At 37.8% G+C, this 17,121-nt stretch overlaps 1 protein-coding gene across 1 annotated transcript in view; it reads right to left on the reverse strand.

Moving 5' to 3' along the window:
- RHOBTB3 (Rho-related BTB domain containing 3) overlaps positions 1–17,121 on the reverse strand; it is a 45,649-nt gene that overhangs the window by 12,382 nt on the left and 16,146 nt on the right. The window contains 6 exon segments of the mRNA XM_012721756.1: positions 1,918–2,027; positions 2,231–2,404; positions 6,169–6,289; positions 7,449–7,561; positions 13,520–13,885; positions 15,816–15,927. Of these exon segments, the coding sequence (XP_012577210.1) occupies positions 1,918–2,027; positions 2,231–2,404; positions 6,169–6,289; positions 7,449–7,561; positions 13,520–13,885; positions 15,816–15,927 (996 nt within the window).

The raw sequence follows: 17,121 nt of genomic DNA on the forward strand, positions 1-17,121 counted from the left end.
GGAAGCTCCATGTTTAGCAGTTTGAGGAACCTCCAAACAGTTTTCCATAGTGGTTGTACTAGTTTGCATTCCCACCAGCAGTGTAGGAGAGTTCCTTTTTCTCCACATCCTCACCAACATTTGTTGTTGCCACCACTAACCATTTTTAAATGTGTAGTTCAGTAGTATGAAACACAATTCCACATCTTCTCCCCCAACCACTGGCTATCATTCAAGGTCTTTTATACTAAGTTAGAAACCAAAACACTGTGAATGATCTACATTTCATATAATGAAGAGATTACCACTCTGTGGATTTCCCAATGCAAATATTCCAGTATCTAACTTATTGATTGTTCATTTTGACTCATTTCCCCCATTACTTACCAATCTTTAAAGTGCTCTGCCCTATAATTACTATTTTTTAAGCAGTTTTTTTTCAAATTAGCAAGACAAAACATAAAATCAGAAGCTTCAATTATTCTAGTAAGAAGATGATTGAGAAACCAGATTGCCATTCCAAATATGGTCTCTTTTTTCTTTAATGTACAAATCTGTCAGTGCTAAAATAATAAACAATAACATTTTTTTCCTGATAAGAATCAATATCGTCACTTAAAATTGTTTTTTACTGGGGTATAACATACATGAGTTAAAATTCATCATCTTAATTGTTTTTCAGCCTACAGTTCAGTGGCATTAAGTTTATTCATGTTTTTGCACAACCATCACCACTATCCATTTCCAGAACCTTAAAACCTCTGAAAGTCTATACCCAGTAAACAATAACTCGACTTCCCCCCTTCCCATCACCTGGCACCCTCCATTCTACTTTCTATTTCTGTGAATCTGAGTTGCTCCTGTTCCCTCATTTAAGTGGAATTAGTGTTTGTCCTCTTGGTATTGGATTGTTTCACTCAGCAAAATAGCTTTAATATTCACCTATATTATAGTATATATCAGAATTACCTTCCGTTCTCAAGGCTAAATAATAACTTATTATACGTATATGTCGTATTTTGTTTATCCATTAATCCATCAAGGGATAGTTTTTGGCTACTATGAATAATGCTGCAATGAACACATGCACACAAATATCTGTGTGAGTTCCTACTTTTAGTTCTTTTAGATATGAACTTAAAAGTATAACCAATGCTTTAGTTTTTGCTGTGCGAAAACAGTATGCCAGTCTATGTAACCTTCTCCAAAATACTTTATAGCTGGTTGTCACAACTGAATTCAACTTAGCAAGGGATTTTGGCTTTGGAATTTCTAAATCCTCTCTCTAGAGGGCGCATGACTTGTTTAAAACTTAACACATGTAGGAAATCTCATAGTCTAAAAATTAAAACAGTAATCCTAAAGAGAGAGATGGTCTGACAAGTGGGTTTTCTTTTCATATTTGTTGGGGTGCCCGCCAGGTTTCAAAGCCCAGGTCTTGTCATCCTGGACTAAGCCACCAGTTTATTCCAGTTCTATTTGTGGTGGGAGCCATCTGGTGGCCAATGAGAGAAGACCAATCAAAAGGAGCTTCCATGCCCGCAGTCCAAAGCTCCAGTACCTTCCAAGGGATTCTGCAATATCTCCAAGGTTTCTCCACGTAGAGAAACCGGGCAAGATCTGTTTCAGTTTGTGACTGCTGTAGATGGTTGGTTCCAGATCAAAGATAGTCCTAGGCCAGTGAATGGAGAAATAAATTCTACATTCCACTGGGCATTCTAAATCTCTAAGGAAAAGTTCTGGGGAGAGTCAAAGCTTTAGGGCAGTCAGCTTTAAAGAAAGTTAGAAGAAAGCCTTAAAAAAATGTTACATAACCTGGGCTAGAAAGATAAATGAAAGTGCCTCAATCATAAATCAGAGCTGTAATATATATAGCCCAACACTTTTTTCTATGGAGCTCTCTGCCCAAATTGTAGAATTAGAGCAGCTATCAGGTACCTCAAGCATCCCTGTTTCCAGGGTACCTACAATTATCACCATGCAGTTCCCTGGATAGGACATGTGAACTAACCCAAAAGAGGTGCTCAACCACTGCTCATCTATCTGAGCTAGATAAAAAGTCATTATTGGCTCAACACCCTCCATTTAGTACATTCTGTGATGTCCATTCTTATAGATTTATTTTTAGCTTTTAAAAAATGAAAAAAAAAAAGACTTCACATGAAAACTTTTTTTCACACGAAAAAGAAAGCAAATGGGTAACAAAGAAAGAAAGAATTGAAAGGTATTATTTAGCATTTATATTGCTAACCTGGGCAACAGGAGTCTGTGTAGAGGTATTCTAAGAATGACAAGAAAGTCTCTTTGGAAACACCATAAACTGGAATCAGAACACTCTTTGCTTCCATGTAATTCCCGTTAAACATGGCTGCCATCACTTCACAGCGGGCCACCAGGATGGCCCTGTGGGCTGGCACTGTCGTACCTGTAAGGTTCAAAAGGGAAACAGAGCTAAATCTGCAGAATTATTACTTCAATAATTTTCCTTCTAGTTAGAGTGGTACTACAGTAGGCACAGCTAAATGGATGTATAAAAACCTGGCAATATCAAGAGACTTAGTTTTCATTGAAAAATAGAGTTCAAAGTTGGCTTTGCAACCAACCATTTGAAAGTCAGGCAACTATTTGTAACTTAGTTTATTTTTCCTGAAGATAGAAACACTAAATTAAATATTTTATTTTCATGTTTTTGTACCAAAACATTTATCTTTTCCAGTTGCCTTTAAATGCCACCCACTCCTACCCATGTGCTACCCAGAAAGTAACACTTTCTTGGCCAAACAATCCTGGCCAGACTTCCTTATCAGAAAACAGGAAACTGAGAAGTAAACTATCCTTGCCTAGGCAGTTCACAGATCATAGCAGGAAGGGAGAAAGTTTCTCTAGTGGAATGTCTTAGATCTTTTGGAAAATTTGGAAGGGGATAACCTAGCTTCTTGCTATCTCGCCAGCATGGTACCTCCCCAGGGAACCTTTCTCAACTAAATGAACATAGTCCACTTCGGGGAAAGCCAGAACTACTTTAAATTTTAAAGTTTTCTCAGCTCATACCCCCAGGGTTCATTAAGCTAAACTGACTCTGTAGTGAAAGCTTGCTAATAAGCTGCCAGCTACTGCTCCACCACAGCAAGGTAACACCAGATGGGACACTTGTGGCCTGGGCTCGGGAGTGCACAGCAGTTCTCACCTCTCCATGAGGAAACTATGAATCCACAGAGGGCCTGCAGCTCAGTCTAAATCAACTCAGCGAAGATGATGGTGCCCTACTGTGTTTGGTACTGAAGATATGAAGATGACAAACATAAAGCTACTCCTGCTTTAGAGCTGTCAGCTTTTAGTTTGGTAAAAGGCACCACAGCCAGAGTGAGTGACAAAGTTGCTCTCTTCCAAAAAGTAAAAAGTAACTCCGTTAGCAACTTGCTCTGCTTGCTAGAGAATCCTCACCTCAGCATCCCTGAAATCTCATACTTCTCTGGGTCATATATTCTGCTATAAAACATTCACATTTGTTGGATTCTTCACCCTCCTTAAGCCCAAACAAAACCTCTGGCTCTTAGAAGAGTTCCATCTAAGCCCAGTGGCTTTTTCAAATGCCAATAATCCCTCAGGAGCCAAGCTCAGTGCCTGGCACAGTGATTGCACAGACATCCCTCCCACAGGGACGGGGAGAAGCCAAGCATGCACCACCGTCAGCAGACAGACATCCCCCACCTCCACTGTCTCCCTTTCTGTCTCTTTGCTTTGGGCTTCACGCCATCCTGTTACAGTAATAGTGTCTGGGGGACAGCCAGTTTGGACATATATGGACAGCGCCATATATATTTGTTCATAGCTATTAACAACAAATTCAAACAGGTAACACAATTCTACTTGTAATTTTAAGGTTTTGATAAGTGGAGTACTTTGAAAATCAGACAAGGAAAATGAAAAGTATAGCTTACACAAAATGGATAACCTATCATCTGAATTGGGCAGAGGGATTTCAGATGGGCCAAAAATACCACATAGACAGTAGATAAAAAAGGAATTTGATAAGGAACCTTGGAATTCTGACAGGAAGTTTTCCATTGATGATGTGGAAACAACCCAGCAAGAACAATCACTAACTTAAAGCATATTTAGAGCCCATTTCAGGCTCAGAATTTAATTTGGAAAATAATGACAATGCCACAAAAGAAAACATCCACTTCTGCTTCTTACCTTTTCAGACTGCTACTGAGACAGGGTAGTGAAGTGTCTGGAAAGCCCCTACCATAAGTTTTTCTAACCCGTTGTTTCTATCAACAAGCTTTCCTGCAACATATGCATTTCTTGGGCTGTTGTCATAGCTGACCCTTGTAATTAGATAAAGAAGCTGCAGGGCCTTGCGTCCAAACTGGTCTGAGCCAGAGAATGAGGCTGCACAGAAAAGGGATTCATTATGCTACTACAATCTCCACCCCTGGGCAGGATTTGGCTCCATTTTCCAAATATGTGACACATGATGAAGCATGTAGACGGCAACTGTGCAGGTGCTGGAGAAACCACCCTGGACAGACAAGAAGGAAACTGCCCCCTTGTGAAGCAACCTCCTTTGCTGCTCACTGAAGAGCCTAAACTCCATGGTGAAACTGCAATAAATTCCTCAGTGTAGTAACATTTTAAAAGTTGTACATAAATTGTGTGATTATATAAACAATGCGCACAGTATGCAGAGGAACAAAATGTTGTGTTTATGTGCTAAGTAGCAATGGGGGGGGGAGCTGAAGAAAATGGGAGGGTGGACTTGGAATTTTCTACTTAAAGGGCAGGGTACAACATCAATTTTCCAGCTAGAAGATAAACATGCTCTTTGAAAATGTCAAGGCCTAAGTATCTTTCCTCTGTAGTATTTAACTGCTAGACTTTCAAGAAACTTTTCTTAAAGAAAGTTTGAAGACAATCAAAATTAAACAGTCCCAGGTTTTCAGCTGGGGAGACTGCAAAGACTACAGAAGCCACAAAGCATACAACTGTTTTCAGCTGTTGGTGGGGTCATGAGCAAAATTCATTAGCAGAATTGTGGAAGAAAAGTAAGAGATTATGAAGAGAAAGAATTCTTTCTCATAAACATAACTTTATTTCTTTTCTCTTAAGATAACAAGTATTTTCATGGTTGCATTGCCTTTGAGAAACTTTTCAGCTGGCCACACTAACAAAATGTTTGCTATCAAAGTTGTTCATTATTCCTACGTAAATTATAAGCAAATTTGGTCTCTTGGTAGGTTTCCTTTTTCCAAATTATTTAAATATGTTTCAAAGTCACTCTTATTGTCTCAGTGTCAGTGTCCCAAGCTCACAATGCAGATAGATAGAATATCAGAAAGCACTTTGGAATATTTCCAATTCACTGTCTTGGCAAGTGGTCAAAAATAAAGATAAAAATTAATCTTTCAGGGAAAATATGATTTCTGGCTGCAATACATTTCTACCATCCTCTTCAAATTATGCCTTTCTCTTAGTAATAGCCCACATGAAATTCTACTTAATAGATAAAAACAACCCCTGTTAACTTCTTCTATAAGTATAGGGAGTTTGACTCATTTTAAGATTACACCTTTAATATATTAGTGACAAAATTACCCAGGCAATTAATCAATAAAGGGCATAAAACAGCTCATCTTCATTAAAATTAGGTAACATTAATTTTTTTTTTTCTTTTACACAGCTATTAAAAAAGCAGCTCGCAATTGTTTTGGTGATACTTCCCTGTTAGGAATAAGCAGCAATCTCTATGGATGCCTGATGTAAGCCAGGCATGACTCTCGGAGCATGGATACTTCCTTTTGCTCAAATAGAAAGGAAAAGAGTTGAATAAAATAAGCTAATGGTAATAGATTAAAGAGGCTGATTTTACATGATTCAAAAACTAAGCAAATGAACCTACATAATGGGCACATTAAAGATCACTCCATCCTTTTCCAGCCCCTAAAAGTAAATGAAGCATAAGGTAAGCAGGGAGGGGGAATCTAAGGACAATTCTTTTCTTATTCTAATAATTCTACTAAAATGCTTAATTCTCCTTGAAGATGCTGTTGAAATTCAGAAAGTGCTAGTCTGTGTCCTACAATAGAGAAGTCATTTCTTCATTCAAACACTCAATCCTGAAATAGAAAGTTTAGATAAGAAAATGGGGAAAAGGATCATGAAGTTGTGAAAATTGAACTGTACCTTGTATTTCGAAGACAACATCAGCAAGCATGGGTTTATTAAGGAAAAACTTGAGGGAAGTGTTATAAAACCACAGAGGTTTTCTGGCTTGATATGTCTTGCAATTCCTTAGGCAATTAATCTATAAGGAAAAAAAAAAACAAGGGGAATTATAGAGTGTGTGATAATATATGTGGGCTGGTTAGACAAGGTGGAAAAGTGGACTAACCGATGAAAGAAACAATGACCATCTTCTCGATGGCACCTCCCTACGACCACAGCTTTCATGGGAACTCACTGATATGTGCTATGTGTCAGTGAGCGGCCCTGCATTCTGCAGCATGCACTGCAGCCAGTGACCTGGAGAGAGAAAAACTCCACGCTGTGGCTGAGAAGCTGTGAGGTCTAAATTTTCAGGGGTTTCTGTTAACAGGAAATGGATAACAGTCCAACCTCATACAAATGCCTTGTAAACTGTGTTTACACATAACAACCCGCTTATTTCCTCGCTAATTAATAAAGTACATGGTGAAAAACTTATTTTTTAATTCAGAAAAAATGTGTATCTTCTCCTCGATGCTCCTGGTCATTGCACACAACTTACCTTTTTATCTACTGTATCCAATTTGTTTACCACAGAATCTCAAGTAAGAATATACTGGCTAAATTTTGCAATGTGGTCATCCTAAAATTTAATAAAAATTTTTTAAATCTCTCATACACAGACTCTGTACAATCTAAGTTACTAGAATTTTAACAAGTCTAAGTTTATGAACATGTACCAAGTCTGTACTTTTATAGTCTTTGAACTTAATATATAACTCAGAGCCTTTACTAGATGAGATCTTTAACTATCCATCTGATCACAGATTTCTCAGAATGCTTGCAAAAGACATAGATGTGCCCTGAATCCTATTTGTCCTTAATCTTTGATGAATGAGAAAGCACCCCCTTGAAGAAGCTTAACTGAAACTAGACAAATTTAACAGCTCTTCATTCTTGACATAGATTGCATATTCGCAGAGGTTTGTGGGGATGTTACCAAGATGAAATTCATAAATCAACATTTTAAAGACAGGACTCACACACAATTCAATTCTTATATGAGTTAAAATGTAAGTCAGTGCGAAATAAATGATATTTATGTTTATAATAGTTAAATGGCAAAATATTCTTAAAGAAAATATATATTATTGATTCTTCTCATGACAGCATTATTTTCATCGACATCTATCAGTTACATGTAGTTCAGAGAAACTACATGAAAAGAAAGTGAACCAACTTGCAGTAAACTAATTTACCTTTCCTGGTGTTTTCAAAATGCATTTAACTTTCTCAATAACATCTGAAACATCCCCAGAATCTTTCAATTTCTTCCTGATATCTTCTTCCAATTCTTCCCACTGAAAAGCACCTGCAAACAAATGAATATGTGTGATGTTTCTCTACTAAAGCAGGAAGATAAATCTCTTATCAGATATCAATATTTGCTCTTTACTCATCTTTTATTCTTCTTTACCAAACACTAGACATTCAGAAATCATTTCTACAGTTTATTAATTCTCCTTTCCCAAATGCATATCTTTGTAATGACAGAAAAATGTTGAAGCTAATTTGAAGTCAGATGGGTAATTTAGTGTTTCTTGGGGAGACAGTCCTGCAGCACCTGCGATCTTAAAGATCTTTGGAATTTCTGGCCTGGCCTTCATGATTACTGCAACGTGCCCTGGGATGAAAGGAAGGGGGAGGACTTTCCTGATTTGTAGCATTTACTGTTTCTGTCTTGTAAATACTTCCATCATGCTTGAATTCAAGCTGTCATCATGACATGGCAGAATCCAGATTTCGGGAGAAATAAACAGTCGGCTTTCATGAGCTGCTCCAATATACCTCTGTTTCTCCTATCTTTGAAAGCTGTTTTGCTGTTTTCACTGTTAGCTCCCCTTCCTTCTCAAATATCTAAAACTGTGTGGTCTACATTACTTGGTTCTTCTCTTCCTTCATGAATGGTTTTTAACTTACAGATCACATCCACTATCACTATCTGTTAAATTCTTTGGATCATCTCTCCAGAAAAATTTCCATGTGCACACAGACAGTAAAATTTGTGCCGAAACATCAGGAGTTATAAAATAAAAAACACTTTGACTTTTACATCTTCGTCAAGAGTTTTTGATCAAGAAAATTTACTGGAGGCCAGAAATTCCCCACTCTGTGCCTTCAATTTACTGGGAGATTTTTTACTAGAGAAGGTCTCATCCATAGATTAATTAGAACTTCTGGAGCTGGGGCCCTGACATAAATTTTAAAGAATTCCAGATGATTCTAATGTTTACTTAGTATTGATGGCCTCGGCTCTTAGACCTTGGTAGGATAGGTGTAAGCATTTTTGACTGTCCACACTTACGCATGCTAAAGGAAAGCATGGATATTATTCTTAAAAGTAAAATTACATGAACTAAAAAGCACACAATAACTCCATTCAGAAAATTACTGGAAAGCAAGCAAACTTCAAATCTACATATATGGGATTAGTAGCAGGTAGCTTTCAGGAACAAGCTACAGATCTGTTTGAGAACAGACATATAAAACCCTATAACAGAATAAAAGAATAGTTCAAAAGGGCACTCTAATGAGTGTTTTCATAATTTGAAGTGCTAATCAAATCAGCTTTAACACTCCTAATAAAGCAGTAATCCTCAGACTGGGGTTTTCTTTTTTTCATATTATGAGAAGAACATTTAATGTGAGTGCCTTAACAGAATTGTAAGTATACAGTGCAGTACTATTAACAGGTGGCACAATGTCATACAACAGATCTCTAGAATTTACTCATCTTGCATAACTGACTAGGAGTTTCTTTACTACTTTCTCGAGATTTATTTACTTTGACTCTTAGAGAGCATGGTGTACTCATGTGTACTAAGCTGTGTTTTCAAATGCAGTGCAGAAAAGAGCATGCCACTGAATCATTCCAAAAGCTGGAGAATACTGTGCAAACTGAAGATGAAAGCTTGTTTCCACATTCTCATTTACTCTGGAAGCATTTCAACAAGTGATGTGAAATTCTAAGAGCCATCTGTGGCAGGAAGAGCTCGAAGCTAAATTCTTGAGGCTCTTACAAATATTTCAACCCTTAACCATCTGAGATGTGTGACTGTGGAATTTACAAACCTCAGACTATATCTAGTATTATAAGAATGTTACAAGTAAACTCCATTTAAGGATTACTCCATAAAGACCAGGAAACTACCAGTCTCCTTTTCAAACTACTCTTTCCCCTGTAGCATTATTATTCATTATCTAGTAGAAAATTAGCATGTACAAAACAAACTTTTACTGTATCTATTTACTCAGAAATTTGCGTAGGAAAACAGGCTGAATACAGAGAGGTGGGAAATGCTAACCACACTATTAAACGAGGCTTTCCAAATGAAGACCCATGGGTCCATGTTGACATAATACATACAAAAGACCAAATGCTTAAGAGATTTTACAAAAAATGTGTTATCTGAAAAGAATTAAGGCACTCTTTGTCATTTGGTATATTAAAACTGAGGCAAGAGGCAAGAGGCAGGTTGACTATGCTTTTTCAGTCCATGTTTGCTCAGGGCAACTATGGCCAAGGTGCCACGTTGCGGCTTCTGCCTCTGCTTCACGCACCAGCACAAACAGCCCCTGTCTCGTGCGGCTCCCTAATGTAACTGCTGGGGTAGGCCAGGACTTCTGCAAGGAAACCATCTTAATACTGGGTTTTAAAATTTGTGCTCTGTTCCAAAGTTATAACATGTTTAATGACAAGAAATATAAACCTCCTCACCCTACCACTTGGAGTCTTTATTGAGGAAAAACATGCAGGTTGAAGTTTTTTGTTTGTTGATAATTTTTTTTTCCCAAAAAACAATGCCTAGCCATGAAACATCAATAAATGTTGAGACTCAAGAGTGGCAATCTAGTTGATTTTTTTCTCTCAATAAATTACCAGCATTTTCAAAATTGCTTTTATGGTGTGAATACAACTGCCATTTTAAAAAAATAATAATTTAAAGATAACTTTTACTTGAGTCTGAGGTTATGCCCTATAAAATAGCTAGAATTACCCCAGGAAGCATTTCTTTTCCCTCCTCCTTACCTGGCAGCAGGTCTCTCTATAGCCTCAGGCCATGGCCTACCTGAGACCACCTCTTGCCTCAGACAAGACATACAAGGAGTCATCAGAGCACAAATGCAACAGCTCAAAAACAGCAGGAAGCCCCTGCCCTGAGCTAGTCAAGGACTTGCAACTCAGCAAGCTCTCCTCACCATCATGCTCATCAAATCACTATTCCCGGGTTCACTTATTCAATAGTTTCCACCCAGCTGCTATGCATCCTCTCTTTTCAACATCGGGCAGAGACTACAACAGGACACCAACAACCCCGGCTCCACAAAGCTCTGCACCAGTAAGCGTTGTAGCTGACAAAGTCTGATAACCAGATCCTCTGTGATCTCTACTCTAAATCCCAGGCCCTAATTCACTGGCTGTGGCTGGTTCCTAGTTCTGCCAAGAACAGGCATTGCAGCTCTCTAGGCTGAACATTAGCATCACCTGGGAGACTGCTCGAATTGCAGAATGTCAAGCCCCACCCTGGTTCTACTGAATCAGAATCTACACAGTAGCAAAATGCCAAATGACCTCTGTACACTTTAAGGCTTGAAAAGCCTTGTCCTGTTGATGGGCAAGCTGCAACATTGACCACAAACTGTCAGAATGCTGGCATTTCTGAGACTGGGGGCCTGGATGATGGGGCCTCCTTGCTGTCTTGCTTGCTCTGTTCCATCCTCCCACTATCACTAAAGACAAGCTTTCTAAAATCCAGCTTGATCATGCTTAAAATTCTAGAACAGCTTACAAGAACAGCAGAAACTGTTCCCACCAACCTGTCTAGTCTCATTTCCTTCCAGCCATCACTTCCCACTTTGTGCTCCAGCTGTGGGAAATTACCTGTGGTTCCCATAAAATAGCCACTACAAGGGTAGCCACTATAAGGGTTATGTTTTCAGTAATGCAAATTTCCCAATACATTTATTTATTTCAAAGAGCATTAGAGCGAACATGTAAAAATCACCTATTGGTAAGTGACTCTGAAGAAGGCAGTGGGGTAAAAAGATAATTTTTCTTTTCTTTTCCTTTCCTTTTTTATTCCACCTGCATGTATTAATTTTGCAATTTAATAAAAAAAAAAACAAAACACGGCTTAGGAGGAAGTTACACAAGTTTTGTCACTGGAGATCCATTTAGTTATTTCACTGCTGCCACACTGAAGAGGATCTAACTGACCTCAAAGTGTTCATGTGCTTTTGAAAGTATTCAATGGATCCTTGAGTGAGAAAGGTGCTGAATTAGTCATAATTCCTACAGTATAATCATTGAAACAAAGAACCAAGCATTTTCTTCTGAGTTCTCTAAATATATCACTCATGACACTATTTTTTTTAACATGTAAACATTTTGATTTTTCAAAATTGGCCTTAAATTCTGAATTGTGAGATTCTAAATTCAAGGATTAAAAACCTGTAGTTACAAATGAAGTCTTTAGTGTACCTAATTCACATGATGATTTGCAGCTACCAGAATCTTTTATTAATTCAGCAGACACAGAAAACCTGCTAAGCTATTAAAAGGTACTATGTACTCTGCAGGAAAGGTTACTGAGCCTTTTTCCACACCAACATTCACTGAACAGTGGGTTTAAGACCTAACAACACATAAGAGGGTAGAATCCTTCTCTTTCTATACACATACATTTTTATTTATATATATGTGTATATATAGAGAGAGAGACACACACACACACACTAATACACATATATTTCTTTAATGCACTTACATCTTCATACTGTAATTGTGCTTTTCAAAACCAGTAATTTTTACCTTAACTTATAAAATTAAATAACCTCAACCAAATTATGTTAAAAATCTTATTTTTATCATCAATCATTTCAACCAAAGGCTACCAAAAATTTACTTATATGAGATACTTTTTTTCTATTTGTAGAGCTTTAACCTTTTATCCATTCTTCATTCTAAATTATAAAAACAGATTTTAAATACTTCTTCAGACACATTCCAGAGAAATGACCTTAAACTAATATTCCATCAGCATACAATTACAAGTGGAAAAAAGAAAACTTAAAAAGAGAGTTCTCAGAAATGTATATTTAGATATTTATTGAAAAAAATCATTCAGGCCCTCCCTGGTGGCGCAGCGGGTTAAAGCACAGCACTGAGAAGCCAACACCACTTCTGCATAAGTTCGATTCCCGCCTGCCCCGGAGGTGACCACATGGCGTGGCAGACCTTTCCTGACCCGCCTGTTGCTCCCCTCAGCAGTGTACTTTGTCGATCTGCCTGTTCTGTTCCCCACTCTGTCTCTGGTGAAGCCTCTCGCCACCCCTGAGCCTCTGTCCTGTACCCCAGTTCTGTATGAATAAATAAATAAATCTTTAAAAAAAAAAAAAAAAGAAAAAAGAAAAAAATCATTCAATCCTGTTCCGTTCCCCACAGTCTTTGGTAAGTCTTCTTACCCCCTGCACCTCTGGCCTTTGCCCCAGGTCTTGTATGCATAAATAAATCATTTAAAAAAAATAAAAAATCACTTTACATGCAATTATTTTCATTCTTAGATAGAATAATTGGATGTGAGGTCTTTATTCATTTGCTTAAATTTTGACTCTATAGAATACATTTGTTACTGATTGTAAAAGGGTAAAAGAAAAATGATTAATAAAATCTCAAAAACATAAGGGCACGCTATAAGAAAAATGCCTGCCATAGCTAACCTTGGTAAGAGCTCAGCCTTTATATATGGTTTCTAGTTCCTAAACAGAATACAAATTTTTCTCCTCAATTCCCTCCAAAATCTGTGAGTCAAATAGAAGAGTGAATAAGCTAGGTTTTAAGTTACAGATACTTATTTTCACATACAGATGGAATTTTTTTTTCTCTCACCTAGTTAAGTAGGTTCATATATTTTCACATTATGGGATTTTTTATTTTTTTAAAAATATACTTGCTCAGGTGTGAAATTCTCAGGGTTGAAGAATTTCATAACAGACACATGGAAATGTTACATCTACTTTTCATAATGCAAATGAGTAACCCCTGAAAAGCAATTTTTTTTTTTACGAGTAGATTAAAAATCAAAGCAAGGAAACTTAGAAGGAAAATGGAAGCTTGAATGAATTCCTGAACATAAAGCAAATATGATTTCATGTATGGTCTTCTCCAGTGCTAGGAAGACAGGTGTAAAATTAATGAGTATAGCCTAGATGACAGGAATACTTCATTTGGGAGCTTACGAGCATGGACCAGAACCATTTGACAAGATACCTGAATAAATGAAGCGCAGAATGTCTGATAAGCAGGAGCAGAAGATGGCATCTTTCACAATGACTCGCAACGGGGGGTTGCCTGTGGACTCCTGGCCAGCACCTGGAAAGGCAGCATCTCGGTTTATAGCAAAGAGATCCTGGGTAGTCCGGATGATGCTGGAATCCTGAATATCTGCAGGACTCTTCACATTGAAAAGCAGCATGAAAACGTGGCTTACGGCACAGAGTACAATCTTGTGGGCCTCCACGACATCCTTCAAATCTGGGTTGTAGAATACCACATCCACACACTGGCAGCAGAACAGCAAGTTGTTTAAATCGGAATTATAATGCGAGGCCTCGGCCTTTAAGACGGGCATTTTTTCTGTTTCAATAAAAAAAATAAAAATAATAAACGAGTCTTCAGGTCTGCAGACTTAATCATTTCAGCTTTATGTTAAATACAGTAAACACTATTTTTTAATGTTATATGATAAATAATGTGCAATTACTATCTGGTTATTTTGATGTACAAAAATAGCAATTTTGTAGAGCATAATCTAGTTAGAAACATACACAAACTAATATTCTGGAAAGTGTAGTTTCGCAGCACAGAAACACAGCAATGCTACCTATTTTTATAGTCCAAATGAAAAGCCTATTCATGTCATAAAGGCCAATAAATAACATTTTGTGTGTTCCAAACATTATTTGTGTGTTCCAAAATAAAATACTTCTTTCATCATTAAAGTTTAGTGTCATCATTCTTTAGTTTTAAATGATTTTTAAAAATATAAAAATTTTAAGTTCTGAAAAGCCCAGTCTTACATCTGAAGTCTTTTCTCCCTAGGACTGAAGTGGGGTGGAGAGCTAAATGTAGAACTCAGCCTCTCAAAGCCAGAGCGGGGATCTTGGACTCTACTGTTTGAAACTATCTTGATTACTTTATTGTAATTCTAAGGTTAGTGTTTCTTTCTTTTGCTTAAAACAGCATTTCCCCAGAACAAGTATATTCCCCTCAGCACACCTCAGAGACTTGTAATTCCTGAAAGAGAATGTAATCTTTCATTTCCTAGTTTGATTGAGATTAGCCCCCGATCAGTTCTGAATAATCATACAAGACCACATCCTGGGCCTTCATCATAGCCCTTAATTATATAATAAAATGTGTGTTCACTTATATCCAAAGCTGAGTTGAGGAAAGTATTATCAGTAAAGCAAAGGATTACTTGATTAGTGGAATACAGATTTCTTTACCAATGAATATTCTTTATTTTAAAGCAAAACTTGAGTCCATAAAGCAAACAATAACAAGGTACTTTAGGGGCTAGGCTGCTTCTGCTCTGCACACCCCCTCCTGCCCCTCCAGCCTGAAGCACCTTCACAGAACCTTAAAGACTGAGAACAATCTGAACTCCACATGCCCAGAGCCCATGATCTGTCCCAGAGCCCATGATCTGTCCTTGAAACAAGTCAACACCAGAACTAAGTGTACCCAGACTTGTATCAACCTGGGCCCAGGTTACATTCCGTGTGATATCCACAGCTCTGTACAGAAGAGTACAAGACACAGAGCCCTGTGATGGCTGAGATGGGATGCTGACGGACAGTCTAGAAGGTCCTGTCCTTTAGACACCTGGGGTGCCCCAAGGAAAACACACACAAGAAATTTCTTTTAGTACTAGGTAACAAAAAATGCTTTGCTTTCTTTTGGGAACAGGTATGTTTTTTCTTCTTGATTAATAAGGACTAGAAAATGTTCATGTTACTGATTTGGCTATACCCCACCCATCTTCATATCCAGAAAGTATTTAAGCCTCAAGATTTGCAATGAAACAAACTGTGTCTCCCCTTTCACTTTGTATGCTAGGAAGTTCAAAGCCAAGTGTATGTATTTTTATGGCCTTTATATACACATTTTAAAAAAGTTTCTAAAACATTAAATAATAATTTATATTTTCCCGAGTTTTTATTCACATTCCTTCATGCATTTCATCTCCCCAGACTTTAATTTGTAACAGCTCTTGACCACTTTCACATTCTGAGGAGTCAATAAGGCACCAGCTATTAACTCAGTATTCCTCAAATATGGTATAAGTTCCACTTGCTTCAGAATCACTCCGTGATTCTGAAAAGAAGCTTTTATTTAGAACATAGATTCTGGACACCATCTCAGATTTACTGAATCAGCATGGCAATCAGCATGGCAGGTGAGCTCTGAACAAATTTAAATTTGAGAACAAATGCTCTAAGACTGGAGAAATGATCTACAGCTAATATTAACTGAGTGTCTAAGGATCAGTGAGTAAATGCACCTGGTTGTTCAAGTTGAGGTGGTCTAATTCCATGAAATGAGCTGCTCATTTTCCTTTTCTTCATTTTTTCACTTGTCTTCTGATTTAAGGCTTGAATCATAAAATACTCCAACTAAAAAACATGAGTCAAATTTTCATTAAAGCTCTGACAAAATTATATATCTGCCATGATTGAACCCCCAAATCACATTTGCCAAATATTTTAACGCCAGTACCATCTATGCCTTTGTAAACCACTCTAAATAATTTTTAATTAAAAAAATGTACCAATTGAAACAGATGGTGCCCTGTGTAAACAAACTAATCCTTCCAGAAGAAAACTGTTTATTCTCTTGAATAATTAAAGTCAAGCAGCACTATCATATGATTGTCAATAACCGTTTCATTGGGCAACTATAGCAGTTCATATCAACAAAATTCAAGCTAGAAAGAGATCTGGCTTTCTGTCAACAGATGATCACTTCAACTACGGACACTCACATGTGCAATGTTAATTTTTTCTGTTGACTAAGTAAGTTAATTTGAAAGATATACTTTATTTCACATGCTAAAATTCTTCATTGCTGAAGGCTTATTCCTTATATTGTGAGGCCTGGGGCAAAAGTGCAAAGGAAGGTATGTACCACATATGCAAATACTTAAATGAGGTAAATCACAAAACCAAATTGTTCTATAAGAGATATTTTATCCTGGCCCTCCCTGGTGGTGCAAAGGGTTAGGACGCAGCACTGCAAGAAGCCACAGCCACTTCAGTGAGACTTGGATCTCCAGCCACAGAGGTGATCAACATGGCACAGCAGACCTCTCCTGACCTGCCAGCTGCTTCCCTCAGCAGTGTACTTCATCAATCTGCCTGTTCAGCTCCCCACTCTGTGTCTGGTGAATCCTCTCACTGCCCCTGCACGTCTGGCCTATACCCCAGTTCTGTATGCATAAATAAACCTTAAAGAAAAAAAAGGTTTTTATCTTCTAGCTCTGACAAATACATCATCATAAAAGCCTTGATGCTAGCTTGAGATGTATAATTTTCAGATTCTTAAGACTCTTCCTCTAAGTTTCATGTAACACAGAGAGAGAGAGCTGACCCGACCCCTAACTGCTATGCCCCACCACCGCCCTACCATCCCGTGCTTCATGGAGATTTGGACATCAGAAGGACATCCATGCCAACACGTCTATGTTCCAGTCACTCCCCCCACCCATTCCTCATAAGCAGTCACCTCTCAGGCCTAACACTGTACACACCAGCAGTTCAGAAGGCTAGACCAAAGAAAGGAAACAGATGTAGTACCAGCTAGCAGGTAGG

Source organism: Condylura cristata, unplaced genomic scaffold (assembly GCF_000260355.1).
Source record: "Condylura cristata isolate star-nosed mole 26May11 unplaced genomic scaffold, ConCri1.0 scaffold00007, whole genome shotgun sequence".
Classification (NCBI taxonomy): Eukaryota; Metazoa; Chordata; class Mammalia; order Eulipotyphla; family Talpidae; genus Condylura; species Condylura cristata.